The sequence below is a fragment of the Alosa alosa genome, chromosome 9 (assembly GCF_017589495.1).
Source record: "Alosa alosa isolate M-15738 ecotype Scorff River chromosome 9, AALO_Geno_1.1, whole genome shotgun sequence".
In the NCBI taxonomy this organism is placed as follows: domain Eukaryota; kingdom Metazoa; phylum Chordata; class Actinopteri; order Clupeiformes; family Clupeidae; genus Alosa; species Alosa alosa.
Window position 1 is genome coordinate 12,073,836 of NC_063197.1, and position 21,429 is coordinate 12,095,264.

Sequence of the window (21,429 nt, forward strand, 5' to 3'; positions counted from 1 at the left end):
TTGGGAAATACTATCTTTTTTACCGTAGGCCACTCTAAAAATTATTTCCCTGCTGAAGAAAGACTACAAGCATTTTGAAATATGAAATATTTTACACAAGCCACTGCATCCTCACATGTGTCCTTCATAACCCTCCTCTGCATCCTCATGGGAAAATATCAGCTCGGCTGGTCTCGAGAGGAGCTGGATGCCCTGACCCCTCAAGCTGTCTCTGGCCCAGTGCCTGTAGAAGCTGACCAATACACGGTTAATACTCTGGTCAGAAAGAGAAGAGTCCTGTCTTTGGAGTTGTCCTGTCTGTAGAACAGAGATAGGCTCTACCCTAATAAGGTAAGTGCAGTGGAATATTCCTAAAGTGGAGCTGGTGTCATACAGGAATCAGAGAGAGAGTGTGTGTGTGGTGTTGAGCAGCTGGTTCACTTATATCTGGTTCCACAACCTTGTCATGTGACTGATTTACAATTTGAATGATGCCTGGTCATGGCATTATACAAGCCGACTTATATAAATGTTGATCTTTGGACATGTGTGGTGAGGAGCGGAAAGGAATCACAACAAAATGTTTCCTTAAAAGCGGTGATTATCATCTTAGTTTGAGCACTGTGAAATTGAGAAATGACAGCAATCAAATACCAATGTGTGATGTTTGTGGTGCAAGCAGGTAACGGTGATCAGTGTCACCAAATATGTAGGACTAACGCTACTCTGAGTCAGAGTTAAAAAATGGATTAATGTGTTGTAAATGCGCCACCACCCATGTGCCATCTTTAAAGTGTGACTGGCCACACCTTCAGTTATTAGGCTACGGTATAGCATTGTTATGTTGTCATGTTCTTATGATTCATCCAACATCAATTTATTGGAATAAACATCTTACGGCAAACATGAGGAAATGTAATGGTTATTGTTTTGGAAAAAGTGGGACAATGGCGCTGCTGTGAAGTGTCTGTGGTCCTGTCAACACACCGAAGAGATGCCTGACGAACTGCATTCTTGAAGAATGAATTTCTAGTCGCGGTTGATTAGCTCCCGTCTTCAGACCAACAGCGGGACCTGTCTGACGAGGTGAACTATTTACACCCCGTCTCAGTCTCGCACCGAAACACATACAGCTCTCATGGCAGCGGAGCAGTTCCTTCAACCAATCTGTTAACAGGTGTTTAAACAAGCGACATTTAGCTCAGAAACTCATGAGAGTGCACATCGTCTGTTGATGGTGATACCTGAACTGGAAAATACATACGTTTTGGAGATGAGAAGTTCATAATCTAACAGCTGGGAGAGTTTCGTCTGATTTGCTATCCTGTACAATGATGGAACAGGTAATTTGTTTGACTTAATCTACAACGCTGTCATTTTTCCAGGCCTGATAATGAATTTATCTTCACTGACTGAATTGTCAAAGTTGATTCTATAGTCCAGGTCTACTCCTTTTTCAGATTGCCGTCTGTCTGGAATATTATACATATTAAATATCAGGTGCTTATTGGTTAGTCAGGTCTGTAGGCTAGTACTCGTTTTGAGTGCCTGCCTATGTTCGTATGAATGTAAACAAGGTCTCTGTCTAGTATAAGTGTTACATGTGATACATTGAGAAAATATTTCAATATTCAAATTAGTCTGTTAAAGACATACATGATTGTTTGACTGCCTTCAAAGAAGTATAGGCTAACAACGTATCCAGTGGCGTAACTACAGTAGGTGCAGCAAGTGCAGTCGCACCAGGGCCCGTGACCTCCCGGGGCCCGTCGCCACCCCCGCAATGCATTTGCTGGAAAATTCTATACAGGTCCTTTCTGACTACCGGCGTGCCTTTGACCAGGCCAAGGCTACAGCGCAGACGCTCGCAAATAAATGGGGGGTTCAGAGTAGGCTACATTTGAAAATGTTAGAGCACGGAGAGTGAAGCGTCACTTTGACAAACTATCGGAAGATGAGCGCTTAACCGATGCAGAGAGATACTTCAAAGTGCAGGTATTTAATGCAACTCTGGACATCATAATCAGTCAGCTCTCCCAAAGATTTGCAAGTATGCGGGAAACTTGTCATGTGTTTGAGTCTTTACGTCCTATGACCCTTCAACTCGCAGGTGATGATGAACTGCTTGAAAAGGCAAGACGTTTGTCAGACCATTATAGCAGGGACATTGCACCGACATTCCCAACACAACTCCTCTCATGCAGGTCTTGCTTTAAGAGAGATTTCACAGAAGTCATCTATTTTTCAACTTGCCAAAATGCTGGTGGTAGATTATCACAGTGTAACATCCACATTCGGGGAAGTGTGTACTGCTCTCATGTTGTTTCTGACATTGGCTGTGACTGTGGCAACAGCTGAGCGATCTTTTCCCAAACTCAAACTTATTAAGACCTACCTAAGGAGCAGCATGGGGCAGGAGAGGCTCAGTGGGTTAGCTATCCTGTCCATTGAAAATACGAGAGCCAGAGCATTAAATATTGTGAACATCGTTAACGATTTTGCACTATGAAAGGCTCGTAAGATGGCCTTCTTCTAATGGCCTAGTTCACGCATATTGGGGATTGTATGCATATGAATGATTTTATTTGGTTTCTGCACGGTTAAATAAGTTAGGCTACATTAAGTTTTGTTTCTGCGCAGTGTGAGTTTATAAGCAAGCAATCTACGCTTGCAGTTTCAGCAGAGGGTTGAAGAGGCGCATTGAGCGCATTGAGGGTTCCCATAATTCCATGCGAGTTGATGTTAATGCAGTAATATTAGATTACCCTGGCCTGCAGGCTGTTAATAAAATTATTTTTTAATGTTTTCACATGTAATGGATCCTATGTAGTCGTGTGTGACTACTACTAAACTACTTCGGTGCCTCAGGCCCTTAATGTGTATTGCATGTATCAGAGTTAATTCATCCTGGGCCAGTATAAGTTGTTATGGGTCCCGTGTAGCGCTCTCGCATCTGGGCCCAGCATTGGTTTGTTATACAGTTGTAAGCATCTCAAAGCAGTTGTGAATGTGTTATTCGTGTTAGCTTTAAATATTACTGAGCAGTCTTAAGGAAGTGTTGGGAGGGAAGTGAGAAATATTGTCCTGGGAATTTGCATGTTGGCAAATATTTTGTGTGTGTGCGAGGTGTTGTAATCTAATGGGACAAGGCCATAGTCAGTAGCAAATTTACCTGAATTCTCTGCTGATATTAAGTTCTTCTTTGATAGGAAGAACTGCTGGACTTCAAAGCCCTAAGGGCAAAGTTCCTGCAAGAAGATGCCCTGAAGCTGATGAATAAACCTGCCATTCCGCAAAAGCCAAAAGTCATCCCCCCTCCCCCCAGTGGCACGCGTGTGACTCTCATCTCTTCCATCAACGCTGCCGTGGAGAACAGAATGGCGCCCCGTGTGGTCTTCAAAGATGACAAGCTGCCGCAGACCCTGAAACCCACATCCCCACAGTTGGCAGCCCCCGAATCCAAAGACAAACAGCCCAGCGTAAAGCCGGAACTTGTTGACAAAAAACAGAAGAGAGAGGCGGACATTATCATGCAGGCAATGAAAGACAAGAAGCTGCCCATGGTCCTCCCAGTGACCGTGCCAGCCCCAACTCCTGAGCCTGCCTCCCCAACACAGCCAACCAAACCTGCCACCCCCAAGAAGAAGAGGATTTCCTTCTTCAAAAAGCCTCTAAAGCCTGCAAAAGTCAAGGCAGGAACTGTCGAAAGTGTATCACCCCCAATCTCACCAAGCCCACTCAGTCCACCATCCAGTGGCTCCACCCCAGTGGTTGATGCACCTGTGGCTCAGATAGCTCTCATCCCTCCCATTCCAGTCATACCTACACCTCCCAGTTGTCCTGATCCAGTCATCCCAGAGGCAGCCATAACTGCTCCTGATGTTCTACCTCTGGATGTTCCAGAAATTTCTCCCCCAAGCATTCTGCAGCCAAAGGTTCCTGCCCCTGAAGATGCTGCACTGCAGATTCCTGATCCAGAACTTCCTGCCTCTGAAACCACTGTTTTGTCTGTTCTTGATTTGGAAAGTTCTACCCCTGGAATTGCTATAGAAGCCATTCCAGAGCCGGACATCCCAGTTCCAGATATTCTGACCCAAATTGCTCCTGAGGTAGCAGAGGTACCAGAACTTGACTTTTCTGTGTCAGATATCCCAGCTCCAGAAATTTCTGTTCAAGATGAGCCAGCTTTGGAGATTTCAGAGTTAGATATTCCAACCCCAATCATCCCGCCTCCAGAAATTCCAGACTCAGATGCTCCTGATCCAGAAATTTCAGATCTAGTTATCCCGGATCCAATCATTCAAGATGTGGATGTTACCGACCCCAGTATTCCAGATGTAACTTCTCTTGATCCACCAGCCTCCTTTTTACCCACCCCCTCAATTCCAGCCTCTGTCAGTCTGGCTGTATCTAGAACTCCCTCTCCTGAACAAGTTGCCTCTCCTGAGGCAGCCTCCACCCCCCTTCCTCTAGAGTTTCCCCCAGCACCTGTAGAATTTGCTGAGGTGGAGGATGCTGCTTCAGAAACACAACAGGAAAGTAGTAGCGCTTCCACAGAAGAAACACCTGGGGAACCTCTGTGTCCTACCCCCACCAAACCTGTATCGGCCCTCTCGGTCCTGGAGAGAGCAGAGGAGTCCTCCCCCGAGAAACGGACCACGCCTAGTGACCAGAGAATACTCGACCTGCTGGAAAAGGCCAAGAAGAAACATGCAGGCAAGGCAGTCAGAACCCCTTCCCCCTCTCTGTCCCCGTCTGTTTCGCCCATCCCGCCTGTCCCGCCCGTCAGGATGACCCCCACCCAGGCTGACCACACCCCCTCGGTCAGTCCCACACTCTCGCTGCCTGAGCTCCCCCCAGTTGATTATGAAAACTCAACCGAGAAGGCTGGGGCAGACCAGGGACAACCAGTGTCTCTGGTGAACGGTTTCGATCACAGTAAGTCATTGCAAAAATACAACGTTGCACTTTGATCAGAAATATCCTTAGCACTTATCACTAGTTAGATTATGTTAAGTGGGAATTTTGTGTTCACAATTTGGGCTTTGCAATGAACATCATCGTTTGGCATCTAGCTATTCATGTATAATTTATATATCAGTATGTTAGGCTCTTCAATTTAGTTTTTATACAACCTGAATACATGTTACAAGTATCTAAAGCTGAAAATGCTTGTAAAAATGTTCCATTCTTTCAGAGAGCTCTGGTATTTTAGGTATCTAGAATTAGACTGTTGAGGTTACCAGGTTTAGCATGTCTGTCATAGCCAGGATGACAAAGAGGTGTGGTAATGTGTTGCGCTTTAAGACAGAGACAACTGAACATTTCAAGCGTCCTGCTGGATTCATTGTTTTCTCTTCTTGCTTGTATTTCACTTGGCAAACACTGGCATGTTATTTGTTATTTTGACAGAGACTTCTTGCATCCTAAATATATGTCCAAGACAAAATGTTTAGCTAGTAAGATGAACTGGTTAGCAGGTAAAAGGATTGTAGTTATTATTGGTCCTAAGAGACACAGTTGTATTGCTATTTATCTTTGGTTCAAGTTTGGTATAACACTCTTGAATATCCTGGTTTATCAAAGGAAGCATGTAAATTTTGTCCGACAGGTAGCTAGGTAGACTACATTACATTTACATTTCAGCTGTTAACTCATCAGACCCAATTGTGTATGCTCAGGCCTCCAGTACATTTGTGTGTGTGTGTGTGTGTGTGTGTGTGTGTGTCTGTCTGTGTGTGTGTGTTTATGTCTTTTTGTGTGTCTGTGCGTGCCTGGGTGGGTGCGATCAAGTTCCTCTAGTATGACTTCTATCCATCTTGACAATCCCTCTTCACCACCTAGGACAAGTTTCTCCCATTTTGGAGGAGCCAGCGATGGAGGAGGCACAAGCAGAGGTTCACCCAGCCACCCCAGCCAGAAAGCCCTTGCCTCCTATACCATCCCTGGGCCCGTCTCCTGACAAACCTCATCGGCCTCCTGTAGTGGACCTCAGCCCTTATCAACTCATCAGCCAGATCCCAGAGCCCCAGGAGGAGGATGGTAAAGCACATGCATGCATTAACAAACACAAACAAGCATATAGAATGTTTACTTAAAAACATTTAGTGAAGAATGACACAGAAGTGATCGTTATGATGATGTAACAAGTTCTGAATGCCACCTTGCAATGACTGCCTCCACCTATTTTGGCAGTACAAACATAACATATGTAATGTGCATGCATGCAAGGCATTTTTCATCAAATTCTTACCCACCCTGTTATGATAGCAGTACTGTCTGTGTCTGTTTCTCAAGTGGGGACTCCAGCTCCAGAGGACTTCAGCCAAGAGGAGCCGGTCGTGGACGCCCGGAACCTTTTGGCAGTGGTTCCAGAATGCGAAGACGTTCAACCACCAGAGGTGGAAATTCCTGAGTGCGGAATCTCCGAGTCATCCACTCTTGAAGAGGCTGTGTCCAGTGCAGAGCCCGAGGCTCCAGAGGAGGCTCTCGGAGCTTTGGATGAGGTCTATGAAGACACAGAGCTTGGACCTCCAGTGGCCGAGCTCCCAGACACAGAAGCAGCGGCTGCAGAAGCACCTCCGGACACACTGGACTCGCCAGTTAGTCAAGACGCCAAGATGCCAACCAGGTAAACTCAAAAGACTGGCTCCAGTCCTGCCCAACAACTTATTATTTTAATCACACAAACTCACTGTTGTCTTGTAGGAAGATTTTCATTTACTAAGATTTCCAATGGTAGAAAGGCATCTTGGGACACTTCAGTGTTTTTGTCTTACTATCGAAGGACATTAATATGGCATTGTACCTTTTGCAGACCACAGGAGAGCCCACCTGAAACCACTGACCTGACAACCAATAAGAAAAAAAGCAAGAAGCGCAAGTCCCCACCAAAAAGTAAGTTAGATTCCTTGAAATGTGATATCAAAACAGGAAGAAACCTGGATAGTTTCTCAGGCCATGATCCATCTTTGTCAGCTATTCATGGGTTTCATCATGTCCCTTTCCACAGGTGTATAAAACCAAGCACCTAGTTTATGAATGCAGACTGCATGGTGCTTGATTTTATACATCTGTGGCAACGGACCTGATGACACCCATGAATTGTCAGGCTATATCCAGGACAGGTAGCCCAAAATGTCTGAGAATATTTTGCTACAACGATTGGAAATGTTAACCTTTTAAAGCCCTTCGAAGACGTGGTGTGCCCTGTCAAGTGTACTTTGATTGTACAAAATCATACAACCTCGAATGCTACATTACTCTCAACATAGTTCCATCATCTTACTTATTATATCTTGAGACAGCAGAGCATCTCTTAGACATAATCATCAATCATGCACCGCTTCCTTTGATTGAAACTTTAAAACACAAAGGGAATTAGAGGCATCACATGATGTATCTATCAGTCCGATCAAAAGGAAACAATGAATGGTTTCATTTAGGTCTGACCTAATTAACTGGAAGGACAGGAAGAAATGTTTTGTCACAGTAGTCAATCTGTCCTGTTTTTGTTTTGTTTTGTTTTCTCAGATCCCTATGCTGATTCGCAGCCTGCGGTAAGTATCTCTCCGGAGACACTCTCTCTCCATAACTCCATTTTAGAAATGACATTTGTGAGGCAGAACTCAATCATCTAAAATAGGTGATAACGAGTGATTATAGGATTAGTCCAACGAAGATGCCAAAAGCCCATTTACATACAAGGGGATGGAAGTTAGAGCCTGACTGTCTTTTTCTGTGATTTCAGCCTGAAGAAACCCAGAAGTCTGGATGGTTCAAACCCAAGTAAGTTATACTTTGTCAGTGTTTGTGTGTGGGGGGGTCTCCTTTCTTTGTTATAGCTGGACTGCTGTTTGGCTTATGTAATGGCTTTGATTGAGATCTGAGCTTACGATACTGTGCCATTGCTTCCACAGAAAAAGCAGCGCTGAGATTGCTGAAGAAAAGGAGCAAAAGAGGAGAGAGAAACAATGGGAGAAAGAGCGCGAGAAGGAGCGAGAGAGAGAGAAGAAAGAGCAGAAAGAGAGAGAAAAGAAGGAAAATGAAATGAAAAAGAAGTTCAAGGTAATATTTTGCTTAAGACTGTCCATCATGGTGCATTTCATTTCATTTATAATAATTATGTTGTAAACTAAATATCACACACATTTTAATCTTAAGGTAACTTGAATTCCTATTGAAAAGGCTTGGTTATAATAATTATAATAACCAAACAAAACAAATTCAATGATAATACCTGTTTGAAAGTAACATTATTGGCTGAACAAACATTGTTAGCCCCAACAAGTCTTATCAGAGAGTCTCACATTTCCAGCCGCTGAGCCCTCCCTGCTCAGGGAGAATAGAGAGTGTTTTGTCATATAAAAGTAAAACCTGTCTGAATTCATTCCTCTGGGCTCAAAGGTGAAGCCAGTAGTTAGCATATTTCCTATTATTCCACAAACTCTTCCTTCTATTCCCACACCTGCAGATCACATAGTCACCACATGATTCTGTACTGTAGTGCGTATGTAGCTTTTTATGCCTTTGTACAAATATGAAAGAAATGTGAATGAGGGCAATGTTAAAATATTTGGTTGACTTACACAGGCGTACCCATAATGCACTGTGTGTGGATGCTTCTCTAAATCTCCATTTCCTGGTACTCATTAGATTACAGGCCAGGAGGAGCCCATGTATGAGGCAAAGGTCACTGTGGACTGTAAGGGCAAAAACAACGATCTGCCGGTCAAAAACGGAGACCTGGTGAGCATCATTCGTACCACCAACTGCCCTAAAGGGAAGTGGCTGGCCAGGGACAGCACCAACAAATGTAAGTGTGTGTGTATGTAAGAGTAAGAGAAAGAGGTGTGTGTGTGTGAGGGGGGTGTCATGTCTATGTCACTGAGTGTGTGTGTGTGTGTGTGTGTGTGTGTGTGTGTGTGTGTGTGTGTGTGTGTGTGTGTGTGTGTGTGTGTGGTTACCCACACCCTCCCCATGCCACTCAGTGGATGATATCATAATAATACATACTGTATTCATTATACACAATCATATTTTAGTATTTTTGGCATCAGATTTGCTCTGTTCTGTGTTGTGTGACAATATGAATCATCCTCAAACCAGATCAGACAATATCAGATCAACAGTCACTGAACCACACACCTTGCATGTCTTCCCTAAATGGGTTTGCTGTTAGGTATCTGGTCTGTCACTGTTGACCTACTTCCTGTACAGTGGTGTCATGGTGAATTCTTGTGGCAGAGGTAAAGTCATGTTGTTGGTTTCAGATGGCTACATCTCTGTGAAGAGCGTGGAACTGGACATTAAGGAGATGCTGGAGCTGGGTAAGAAGGTGAAGACACTGAGTCGCGCCAACGCCAACAGCCAGTTGGACGGAGAACCCCAAAACCTGGACAGCGGGTAACCACGTCAACCATCATTGTCTTTCCAAAATCAACCCCTCACCACTGATGATACATGGGGCAATGTTCCGCATTTTTGTGGTTCGGGCATGTTCCTATTGATATTGGGCAACAATTTATTTTCTGGAGAACTTGGTTGCCCAGTAACATTGCTCAAAAAGTTGCCCCATGTATTATCACTTTTAGAGCCAGTTTAACATTTTGACTAAAATAGCTATCACTGTTCTGTTATTTTTGTGGTTTTGCATTGAATGTCTGTATTTTGTTAATCTTCTCACTTGGACTTCTCTACAGGATGTCTAACCACTATGAACTCAGTCAGAGCTGTGAGTGTTATGGACATATTATACATTTTTCAACTTGATACATCATTCATATCATGTCATGTATTTCATTATGGCATAGATTGCTCTTTTCAGTGTTCCGTAAAGGGGTGTTGCGTTTCTCTCTCCAGATTCAGATGATGACGAGTGGAATGACGATGATGAGCATGAGCCGCACTCTCCCACTGAACTCAGTAACTCTATGGACAAGTGAGTACCAGACTGGACATATGTTTGGTTTGTGTGTGTGTGTGTGTGTGTGTGTGTGCGTGTGCGTGTGCGTGTGCGTGTGCGCGTCTGCGTCTGTGTGTGTGTGTGTGTGTGTGTGTGTGTGTGTGTGTGTGTGTGTGTGTGTGTGAGGTGAGGGCTGAAGGGCGGTTGATGTGTGGTTGCAATGTGTGAGTTGTTCAATCAAGCAGAAAAGAGGAGGCACAATCCATATCTGTTTCTACAATCCTTATCTGGGGCAGATATTTTTTATGTGATTCTGTTCAACCAATTTTGTTTCTCCTGGTGCAGTGGACTGTACAGCACACTGTCCATTCCTGATACAGGTAAGCTAAACCCAACACAAAGCAACAAATGACCAAAGCATTTATTATTTTGATTCTGATCCTTTCTGGGAAGCAATAGTTTGTGTCAGCTGATAAGATAGATATTTTAACCACCAAGTTACTTTTGAATCCCTCATAGTGGATAGGACTATTTGATAAGATTATTCTGATAAATATGTTTTCTTAGTGAGGCCTGCCAATTCTGAGGCTTGTTGAGTTAAAGTAGAGGTGGTGTGTTTCAACTTTCAACTATTGACTAGTGTGGTCTTATTATATCATTTGGACTTTTCTAGTGAGTGCAGAGCCAGAGTCTCTAGAACATAACCTAAGTGATGCCAACACCAAGAACCCACAAATGCAGTAAGGCTCTCTCCATCTTTACCCACCTCTCTCTCTCCCTCCCTCCCCCTATCTCTCTCTGTCAATCTGGAAAGACCTGGTCTGCATGTCTTTCTATGTATGCATAGGACTTGGGTGGCCTTGACATGCTATGAATCTCTCTCTCTCTCTCTCTCTCTCTCTCTCTCTCTCTCTCTCTCTCTCTCTCTCTCCTTTCTCTCTTTCTCTTTCGATATCCCATTAGACCTCTGTCATAGAGCCCCTCCAGGACTTCCACTTCTTGCCCTATTGTTTGAGCTCTGCTATATCATAGTGTTCACCCTGTAGTTGTTGAATCATCAGATGATATTTCATCCGTGAAGCTGAGCTGTGCTGATACCTGGCATGCCATGCGTGTTTGGCTTTAACTGAGCTAACTTTTATTGCAGTGCTCGACACGAAGCACTTCAGAAACTGTCTACCTTTTTTAAGCAGCCTGCATCTGATGACACCACGCTAGACAACAACCCAATGTGAGTCTCTTATCTACCATCTCCCTCTGCACAGACTGTCCGTAATGTCACAATACCACACCCTTGAGTATGTGATTTACTGACCGTCGGCCTTTTTCTTTCCTTGCTTTATCCATCTCCTCCTGAAGTACGGAGAACAAGCCAAGTAAGTCCATCCCTTGCGAGCAGCTTGTTTATGGTCTGATAGCCTTTGGCTTTGCTGTCACAGAAGATATGTGGCTAAAAGCACTGAGGTTGCTTTACACATAGCATTTGGGAATGTATCGGGGACGTGTGTAAAAATAAACATGACATTTTAGCTTGTGTTACACCCTCGCGTTACTTAATGCTTTTTCTTCCTTATTGGCTTACAGGCACTGAAGCCCGTTTGACCAGCAGGTAGGTCTTCCACTAAACATCCCCTACCCACCAACACACACTAACACACACACACACACACACACACACACACACACACACACACACACACACACACACATAGTCAACAAGAGTTGCACACTCTGGCATTCGGATGTTGTGCAACTGCTCAGCCTTGGACTGCAGTCCCACTGGTTCAGCAACATAGCTGCGTTCTGCAGGGTAAAATGTCCCTTTGTTGTTGCTGTAGGTCCCGGTGGCTTTGCTCTTGGCTCCGTGTCAGCTTTGCGTGTCTTTAGCTCTGTGTTGTTCTTTTCTGTTGAAGCTTTACAGAGGAAGTTAACCCCGAAGTCCCTGACATAGAGGTCTTGCCACCGCCAGACCTTTATGCCGACGTCATCACTGAGGAATCTCTATACACGTATAGCAAGTAAGTATGTAGGCCAGATGACTGCGCCCTCTATAAGATTCAAAAAAATCTTATCTTGTCGGAAAAGACAAAACAGTTTATCATAAAACACTCAATGTCATAAATCACTCAATACACAAAACAATCAGGCATAAATTCATCCCATAGATTATAGTTGAAACCCTCTTCAAGTGACACTTGTTATATGATGATAGGGGAAAAGATCAGTCAGTGACAACTTAATACTTTGACAGTTACTATACTTCATATAATATATATATTCATTCTATATTTTTCTTTCCATTTCTAATTGAATCTCATTTTAATTGAATGCAATGTTTTACCCCCATCCAGTTAGCATGCTGCGGATGAGCAGCGAAAATAACTCTACTGTGAATCATCAGTCATGTATCTCTATACCTGCCTGAGCTGGGTAAACATATCAGTCATGGCTGGGATGCCTCGGATGTCATGTGAGCCAAACACTTGCACGCATTATAGACTCACGCTCGTGTCCTGGAGTGAGGGAGTGGAGTGGATGGGTTCACTTTCCCCCCTGGAGATTATCTGATTAGAGGTTTCGCTGCTATAGTAGCCACTTTTCTTTTACGACATGTGTGGAAAAGGCTTTAGGTGATATATGGTGAAGTGAGTTGTCTGGGGACTGGGTCCGGATATAGCTGTCACAAGAAGAACCTGTTCCTCGGAATCCTCTATGCCCGGTGCATAATTAGCCTGGCTAGCGCCACCACTTCTCAATGAGACGTGGTCTGGGAACCAAACGTTCATTTTCTCGTATTTGAAAAAAATGCCCAGATCCGTTTATTGGGTGCCACGGATGTCTATCAAATGCGTCTGTGCATAGCTCATCATCGTCTTGCTTTCCCCCCTGTTCTGTGATTGGTTCCCTATCTCAGGTGAAATTTTGCTCCATGGTCTCCAGGCTGCCTTAGCAGCGTGAATCAAATCGCGCGCAAGGCAGCATGGGAACACCCAGGCTAGTGCATAATGGAACTTTTGCAGTGATCTCCCTGGTCTATGTTCTAAAATATGTCATTCTTTATCAAACAAATGCAAATGTGACTATGTATTGCATGTGCATTGTGCATGCTGGTGTATTATGTAAATGTTTATATCGTCATGTCTTCTGTGTGTGAAAGAGAAAGGGACAGAGAATGAGATGGATAAATATGTATTAAGGATCGATGTTATATGTTACATGAGTATCAATAGGATATATGCTACATGAGTATCAATAGGTATTGAGTCATACAACTTCCATGAAATATCTGTCAGGTGTTTCTGTATAGATTGGATGAATACTTTTGTATTAAATGTTCTTTTACATATTGTAATAAACATGAATACTGCATTGATTATTCTGCCATTTATTTAAACCATTCTCAGACTCTAATGATCTGTTAACACCTACATCACATTAATAAAAACCAACATCAGTAATTGTCATTCTGAATTGAGATCTATCTAATTGCACCCTTAGTTATGCTATAATCAACATAATAAGCAAACCATTAAATTATTCTTATCCCTTAACTATTATAATCATTGAACTTTGTAAACTTTAACTGTAAGTCAGAATTTGCTATGTGTAGATGACAAATGACAGATTTGCCTGAGGGTACTGTATAATCTTGGTGTGTTGTGCTAACCCTGCATTTGTTCCAATGTACTTTTGTGTGTAGTGTATGTCCTGAAGCCTCCCCCCATAACAAGATAACAACTTAGGTTATGGAAGGAAACAAAGACTAAACATCTTTAAAAGATGTTTCATGCAGTATTATATTCCCACACAGATAAAATAATCAGATTGTCAAGGAAGTATGTGTAGGGAGATTTCATCAATTGAACTATTCTCAGTTTAAAGCAACATGATGTAATTCTACCTTAAAACAAGAGCTTCAAACTCAGTGATGCCACATTGACTTCTAATAAGGAAAATGGAATCTCTGACATCCCTGATGGGCATGTTATACTGTTGTTGTCGGTTTTGGGTACCCCATTAGCGCTAAATGGGTATTTACTCAGCACGGTGAAAAGGGATGGAATGGGGATTTCCTATATTATGTTCCTCAGACTCAAAACAAAGACAGACGTTGAGACCACACCACAAGCCCACAATCTTGATTATAGACGTCTTTATTTTTAATACAATAAATACTTATTAAAGTGCAAATCAGAACAGTAACACCATGCAGTGCATAACACGTGAAATAGAGATCACACACACAAACAAACATACACACACACACAAACACACACAGCAAAGAGACAAGAGAGAACAACCATATAAAACAACTTTCTCAGAATACCCACAAAACACAGGGGCACACAAAACAGCAGTTCACTCCACATCAGGAAAGCGTCTCTCCCCTGTCCATGGAGAGAGGGACTGAGACACAGCCAACATGGCTACCAACATAAAAGACACAGCACACTTACTCAAACAGCTGTAGTGAGAGAGAGGGATGCTTTGTGGCATGTTATGCAGGTGTACATACATGTGTAGGCCTACACCTGACATCATTGTTTAACACCTTTGCCCTTTATAGAAGTAATGAAAATATGAACATCCTTCCTATCAATCTAATGACATATAAACAAGTTACGAAGGTTGCAATATATTCTATTTTACCTCTCTCACTCTAAAGTAAATAGTTAAGTAAAGTCATTGTGAAGTGTAGTTGCAAATACAGAGCATCAGAGGGCGATGTTTCAATGAAACTTCCCCTGACTATTTGGTATTGTGAGATCACACTTTGAAGTGCATCCATTGCCATGACAACTTCACAACTGACAAGTATGGCTATGGGATTATAGTATTCTCGTCTGGGCTTTAGTACAGTGTACCATCTCAGTCCAGAGCACTTATTCAGAAAAGTCAAATCTGCCTCCCAAATTGTACTGTAGTAATGCACAGGCCTACACACACACACACACACACACACACACACACACACACACACACACACACACACACACACACACACACACACACACACACACAACAACAGCGCTTAAGGAAACACATGAAGGCTTCAGCTGAACGAAACGGTCAAATCCCTCTGATATGATAGACACCATTTTGTCCCACTCACTGACTGACTGACTAACTCTTACTGTAAGCTCCAGTGCTTTTAAATAACTTTACATTCAGTTTAAACTGGTATGTTGACAATGAATAATCTCTTTTGTTACCATACAGTACATTTGAACATTGCAAACACACAGACAAACAGTACCATTCTCTCAACAAAACCCTTTACCCACTCTATACAGCTAAGAAGGGTCCCAGACTATTAGCAATGCCATACACACACTGGCCAGGTGAGGGCGCTATACATCCAACTTACTTACAACTTATTTTGATTCTACACGGATGGAGACTACATTGATTGCAAGTTGCAATATAACATACATAGTCTACTGTAGAACTGTATGTTTACAACTGGTTTAATTAAATGTACAAATCAAAACCAATCATAAACATACACTTCACACACTGCATAGTTGGCTTGTACGTGCATTCATTTTTACTACTGATACGCCTACTAGAGTTTGACATAAACAGCTAATCCATTTGCAAGGACTAGCCATGTCCTGGGAAACTAGTTTGAAACTGTCTGTTAAAGCCTTCCATTAGCTAAGGCCCCCTTAGCCTGGAAGCACGTTAGTGGCAATCTTTCATCCCCAACATCTTTGCACCCCTTTGCCTGTTTCTGTGGTAACTTAGTCGGCTAAGTTGTTGGCACAGAAAAACAAACTAAAATAAAACCCACCCACCTCTTTAGTCATTTGGATTCACAGTAACAATTTCCATGTGAGGTTAAATAGTGTACATAAATAAACAGCGCTAATAAATAATCTCTACTTCAAGATCACAATGAAATAATGATGTATTCTCAGTCAAACGACAACACACATCGATTTTTTTCCTTTTAAGGCAACTGGAGGAAGGTTACCGAGGCTCTTGTTTTTTTTTTGGCCCTTGGCTTGTGTTTCCATCCAAGGCTTACGAGGAGGCTACACACACACACACACACACACACACACCACCTTTATCCTTCGTTTAAAATGTTGTGAAGGGGTTGTGAATTAATTGGCCGATCAGCATAGCACTGTTACATTTCACTCAGATTGCAAGAAAACCTTGTCAGATCCATTCTAGCACATGGTGCTTTCACATTCTGCATGACTCCATATTTCTACTGTTGTATAATGTCTACATTGCATTATATAAGATTATGATATATGTTATACTATGACAAACCACAGGTATCTTCATGTGGTCCTCACTAGCTATATAACCTGTCAATTTCAAACAATGCTATGCTGACAGCAAGAGCATGTACTTTTTTACTTTGTGCACAGACATCTTAGAGTACCTTTGATCTGTGTGTCAGAAGATTGTGTGCCAGTCTAGTGTTCAGAATTTGAGAGAATAATTGAAAAAGTAAACAAAAGAAAGTTTAAAAAAAATAAAGAGAGTACAGTATACAGTAACTGAAACATATCAGCATGATAACTCAGGCATAGCCATGTACTGTTCATATGCCAGGGCAAATCTCTGTGCTTACGCTGTCATTAAAAGGGAAGGGGTATGTGCCTAATGTAGCCGTCTGTAGCCTGTTTGCATCTGTTTTTTCCACACAATATTGCCTTGAACCTCACTGGCTTTAACCTTGAGGACTACTGCGTCCCTCACACATATTTCAGCTCACTAAAAATATTTAAGGTCGTAGAGCCACACCTTCACTAGGTGCTTAAAATAAGGAAACTATATTCTATATTCTAAAAAACATTCCTCGAAAAAATAAATATGAATCTGCATACTAAAACAAAACTATGATCTCTTCCTCATTTGCATGTATAAACGTATTTTTTTTTGGTATGCGATTTAAATCAGCCTCTGTGTCTCTATGAAAAGAAATCTAAATCGTAATAGAAATATAGTGTCATCATACATCATGTTGTACATAATCGGAATCTTTTACAAAAGATAAACGTATATAAAAACCAGAGAGAAAAAAAAGAAGTGAACTCCTGTCGAACCCTTTCTTGTTCAAATCTGAAGGTCCTGCATTGCTACAGTGATGACATGTTCAGCAGCAAAGCATGATTGTGGATAGGGGGAGAGAGGGAGGGAGGAAGAGAGAGAGGGAGGGAGGAAGAGAGGGGGGGAAGGAGGGATGACAATGACTTGCAGGCTATCTGTGCCCCTGGTGGGGTTGTTGGCAGCCCCGAATGACCTCTGCCCATGAGGCACGCCAGCTACCTGGGCACTGGCCGGTCAGACCGGCTGGCTGACTGGCATCTGGCCTCTCAGCGTGCCAGCGTGGTGATGAGGCTGGCGCACATCTCAAAGAAGTCCATGGTGTGGCTGCCCTGTCGCGGCGCCAGCATCGGCGAACTGCCCGTCAGCGAGCCGGGCAGGGAGCTGCTGAGCTGGGGCATCTCCATGGCGACTGACGCTGAGTCAATACTCAGGCGCTGCCGGTGGAGACCGGCGATGGAGCCAGAACGCTGTGGCGTAGATGAGCCGGACTTCTGCTCAATGATGTCATCTGAAAACAATGAATCGGAGAGAGCAGAATATTGATGCATATGAGCACCTCTAAAGTCAACTAGTCTTCCACTGATTTTATGAACATCATTAATTGCTGTCAATAAATCAATCAATCAATCAATCCATCAAATTTTATTTATATAGCGCCTTTCTGCAAAATTGGAATAAAAGGTTTTGAACAATAAGGGAATACGGCCTATTAAAAAACCTGATACGGCAGAAATAAAGTGACCAGTAAGGAAAAGCAAAGTGATTATCATATACAGTATATATTGCTATGCTCATGTGACTTATTTATGTGTCTATATAATCAGCGCTAATGCTAGCGCTAATGCTTTCAGCAGCCTTAGAGGACTTGGCGTTTATTACCATCGATGCTCTTGAAGTCCAGCAGGTAACTGCGGTTGTCCACTTGATAGAGCTGTAGACTCATCTTCACAAAATTGCCTGTTACTGGATTCTTCCTTCGGACACGCAGGTGGTACGGGTTCACAACCTACAAAAGATAAAAACATGCCATTTCCAGCAGACAACCAGTGCACTGCATTTCATATTATGTGATGTGTGATTGACATATACACAGTGTTATGCACAATGTTATTACTTAATATATCCGGTATGCACAATAACAATTTTTGCATGAATTAAATTCAAAAAACATAAACATTTTTCAAACCTCAGCAGTTATTGTTATGGAGTTCCAAATTACTTTAGTTTTTATAAGTTATGATGACCTAAAGGCAATCTGTGCCTTTGGTGGCAAATACAGTATATCACACGGTATATTACAGTATTCATGTGAACTACTTATGAACTATGTTCTATTGTCTATGTGAGGACCTCTTGATGGAAATTGTCCCCCCTAACTTGCCACTTGCCTTCCAGTCGAACTCTAGCTGCCTCATGGCACGGTACACCTCGGCCATGATGTCGTAGGGTTTACTCTGGCTCCGGATGCCCAGGTGCCATTTGGCCTTCTTGACGGCCAGGGGCTTGGGCTTGGTGGTGTTGAGCGCGTCGAGTGGGCAGCGCGCTTTGGGGCTGTCGACCAGCAGTGGCGGCATGCGCTCGGGGTGTGGCTTGACCCCCGGCGGCAGCGGCATGCCTTCCTCGATGAAGGAGCCCGTGGGCGGGCTGGAGGCCAGGTAGAACTCGCTGGCCTGGTTCATGATGCGGCGGTTGTCGATGATGAGGTGGTAGGCCACCGCCAGCTGGTCCTGCGGGTCGCCGCTGTACAGGCTGCTCATCACCTCCGACTCGGGGCACTCGAACTTCTCGCACACCTCGCGTACCGCGTCCTCGTCCACCACCGTGGCGTCGTACGACGGGTCCTCAGGGAACAGGTAGCCCGGCAGGTCCTGCTTGAACCACTCGTGCTCTCTGGAAGGACAGTTAGGAGTCTTAGAAAGTAGCCTGGTAGTTCAGTTCACCACTGCAACCACAGACACAACCACAGACAACCACAGACATACCCTTCATTTTCTTTCTATTAACTGAGGTTTATACATTGATTTTGCTAAATGTCCTCAGCTATGAGGTTAATACACAGTGATGGGCTATACATGGGAATGCATGTTTTTTCTTTGTTCTTCTTGCTGATTAAAGCCCTGAACTGATTCTGTCTCATTGGGTTATTGGGAACTGTGGTTAATACAAGGTGTTTTCTTTTTTAATGTGCATAATACACAATGCGGATAATACATTAGAAATTACTGCATGGCAAATCTATTTGTACACATTTAGACATTAGGCTTGTATAACATGCTATATTCATTGATGAATTTGTGTTATTATGTTATGTTTATAGGAAAATAAGTGAACGCCCTGTGTACTGAGTGTTATAAATAGCATAGTTCAGTATACCTACTACAAATACATTTAAAATTGCACATTGACTTTAACGCTGGCACAGTTTTAGAGTAAATGGAAACTTGTGTAAGGGTGTATTAAATTACAACCACAGGGCGACAGTGGCTCAGGAGCTAGAGGAGTCGTCCAGCAACTGAGAAGGTTGCTGGTTCGAGCCCAACTCCTCCTGACCCTGTCGAAGTGTCCTTGAGCAAGACACTTAACCCCAGTGCTCCCGATGAGCAGGTTGACGCCTTGCATGGCAGCCTCCACCATCAGTGTGTGAGTGTGTGTGTGAATGGGTGAATGTGAGGCATGACAATGTAAAGCGCTTTGGGTGCTCACAGGAGTCGAAAAAAGCCACTAGCCACTATTCACCACTAGCAGGACATCCTAGGCAGGTCCAGTACTGGCACTGTGATATTTATTGTTGCAGTATTTATTGTGACCTAAGGTTTCCTCTGCATTGTAGCTTCCAATGATTTGTGTTTGTTCACTATGTAAGTCACTTTGGATAAGAGCGTCTGCTAAATGAATAGATGTAGATGTAATGTGATGTGACATGTTCCTCTCACCTGATGTCTTTGATGGTGGCTCTCTTCAGCGGGTCCACCTGCAGCATGAGCATCAGGAGGCTGGCCACCGAGCGGTTGAGGTGCTCGGGGATGTAGAAGACCCCGCCGCGGATCTTCTTGAAGAGAGTGGGCACGTGCTCGTCATCAAAGGGCAGCGTCCCACAGAGCAGCGCGTAGAGGATGACGCCGCAACTCCAGATGTCCACCTCGGGGCCAGCATACAGCCTGGGAGAGATGCAGCAGTCGTGAGCACACAGCTGCATGCAGAATATTGCACAAGAAACAGAACAGACCCTCTTCTGATGGTCAGCAATGTGGTCTCAGGTAGCCATTAAGACCCAGATATTCATTCTTTTCACATCCTGAAAGTGTATTTGAGTATCTTTTAAAATGCTATCAGGGTATAACAATGTGTCAATAAAAACATTTATTTCTTCTCTTTGTGGTGAAATTTTATTCTTGTGGAGCCATCAGTAGTTAGCAGATGCATGAGTTTATTTAGCCAATAATTAATTCATTGACTGATTTAGGGCCTATGACAACAAGGACAGCTGTTACATGTTACATAAAACAGCTAGCCAGCTAGATAACATTCCGGTCTTCCATTTAAAGATGTTTCCTCGGTGAACACACTTTAAATTAAACAAATGGGCCCCATATGTATCACATATATATTGCAGTAAAATGCTCCTCCTTTGCGGAGGTCATGACCTCTAACCTTCCGGAGATGACCTCTGGGGCAGCGTAATTGGGAGACCCGCAGCTGGTCCTCAGGAACTCCCCGTCTGACATCATGTTGGACAGGCCTGCCAATGAAAATTGAGTCAACCAAACCTAATTAGCGCCAGGGATGTCTATCCAGAGCAGGCCAAAGAGCAGTCAATTTGTTTGGTTGCTGCCGTAGCAACTTGAGGTGTGATCTAATGAGTGGCTAACGAGATTAGCACAGCATAAACTCGACTTGAGTTCCAGTTCAAGCTGGTTATGTGCACAGCGAGGTCAAGCATTTGACTAGACAGGTTGCAAGGACTAGCAATTGTTAGAGCCATTGTTGTTATGATTGTTTCTAAATGTAAGCGTTTCGAATGGTCAGATACCAGCAGTGCTCCTTATTCTGGTTTTGCAAAATAATACCAGACATATGTTCATAACCTTTCCTATTTTATCAATAACACTATATTAATAAGTTCAACTTCTGTTTTTGTCAAATGTCAATGTCAGTGAAATGGAAAGCTCTTTATCTATGTTTATCACTCCTATAATGTATCTTTATAATGTATCACTCCTAATAATATCTTTATAATGTATCACTCCTAATAATATCTTTATAATGTATCACTCCTAATAATATCTTTATAATGTATCACTCCTAAGTAAAGGAGAGTCTTTCTCTCCCCACCCTGTTTTTGTTTGTTTTGCTCTCAGTGAGAGCTGCGGGTGTGGAAACACTTCCCCCCATAATGCCCTCACCCTCTGCAGTGTTCCCTGGGACTTCACTGGAGTTTAATGTTGCATGGTCCTCTCCTGAAACCTATCACATAA

At 43.1% G+C, this 21,429-nt stretch overlaps 2 protein-coding genes across 2 annotated transcripts in view; one reads left to right on the top strand and one right to left on the bottom strand.

The window, feature by feature from the left end:
- The first annotated feature begins 1,083 nt into the window (after nt 1-1,083).
- Nucleotides 1,084-12,684, top strand: LOC125300594 (calphotin). Its single transcript, XM_048252628.1, has 19 exons — nt 1,084-1,322; nt 3,189-4,917; nt 5,824-6,021; nt 6,277-6,610; nt 6,797-6,876; nt 7,513-7,538; nt 7,730-7,767; nt 7,899-8,046; nt 8,635-8,794; nt 9,252-9,384; nt 9,681-9,712; nt 9,841-9,919; nt 10,229-10,263; nt 10,557-10,623; nt 11,031-11,114; nt 11,243-11,259; nt 11,468-11,492; nt 11,797-11,901; nt 12,235-12,684. Exons 1-19 carry the CDS (start codon nt 1,311-1,313, stop codon nt 12,236-12,238), a joined length of 3,306 nt encoding a protein of 1,101 aa, XP_048108585.1. The 5' UTR covers nt 1,084-1,310; the 3' UTR covers nt 12,239-12,684.
- Nucleotides 12,685-14,019: 1,335 nt separating this feature from the next.
- Nucleotides 14,020-21,429, bottom strand: part of prkaa2 (protein kinase, AMP-activated, alpha 2 catalytic subunit) — a 14,806-nt gene continuing 7,396 nt past the window's right edge. The window contains exons 5-9 of the mRNA XM_048252877.1: nt 20,606-20,693; nt 19,888-20,112; nt 18,343-18,844; nt 17,834-17,960; nt 14,020-17,462 (exon numbers count right to left, since the gene is read on the bottom strand). Of these exons, the coding sequence (XP_048108834.1) occupies nt 17,221-17,462; nt 17,834-17,960; nt 18,343-18,844; nt 19,888-20,112; nt 20,606-20,693 (1,184 nt within the window). The 3' untranslated portion in view covers nt 14,020-17,220. The remainder of the gene's footprint in view (nt 17,463-17,833; nt 17,961-18,342; nt 18,845-19,887; nt 20,113-20,605; nt 20,694-21,429) is intronic.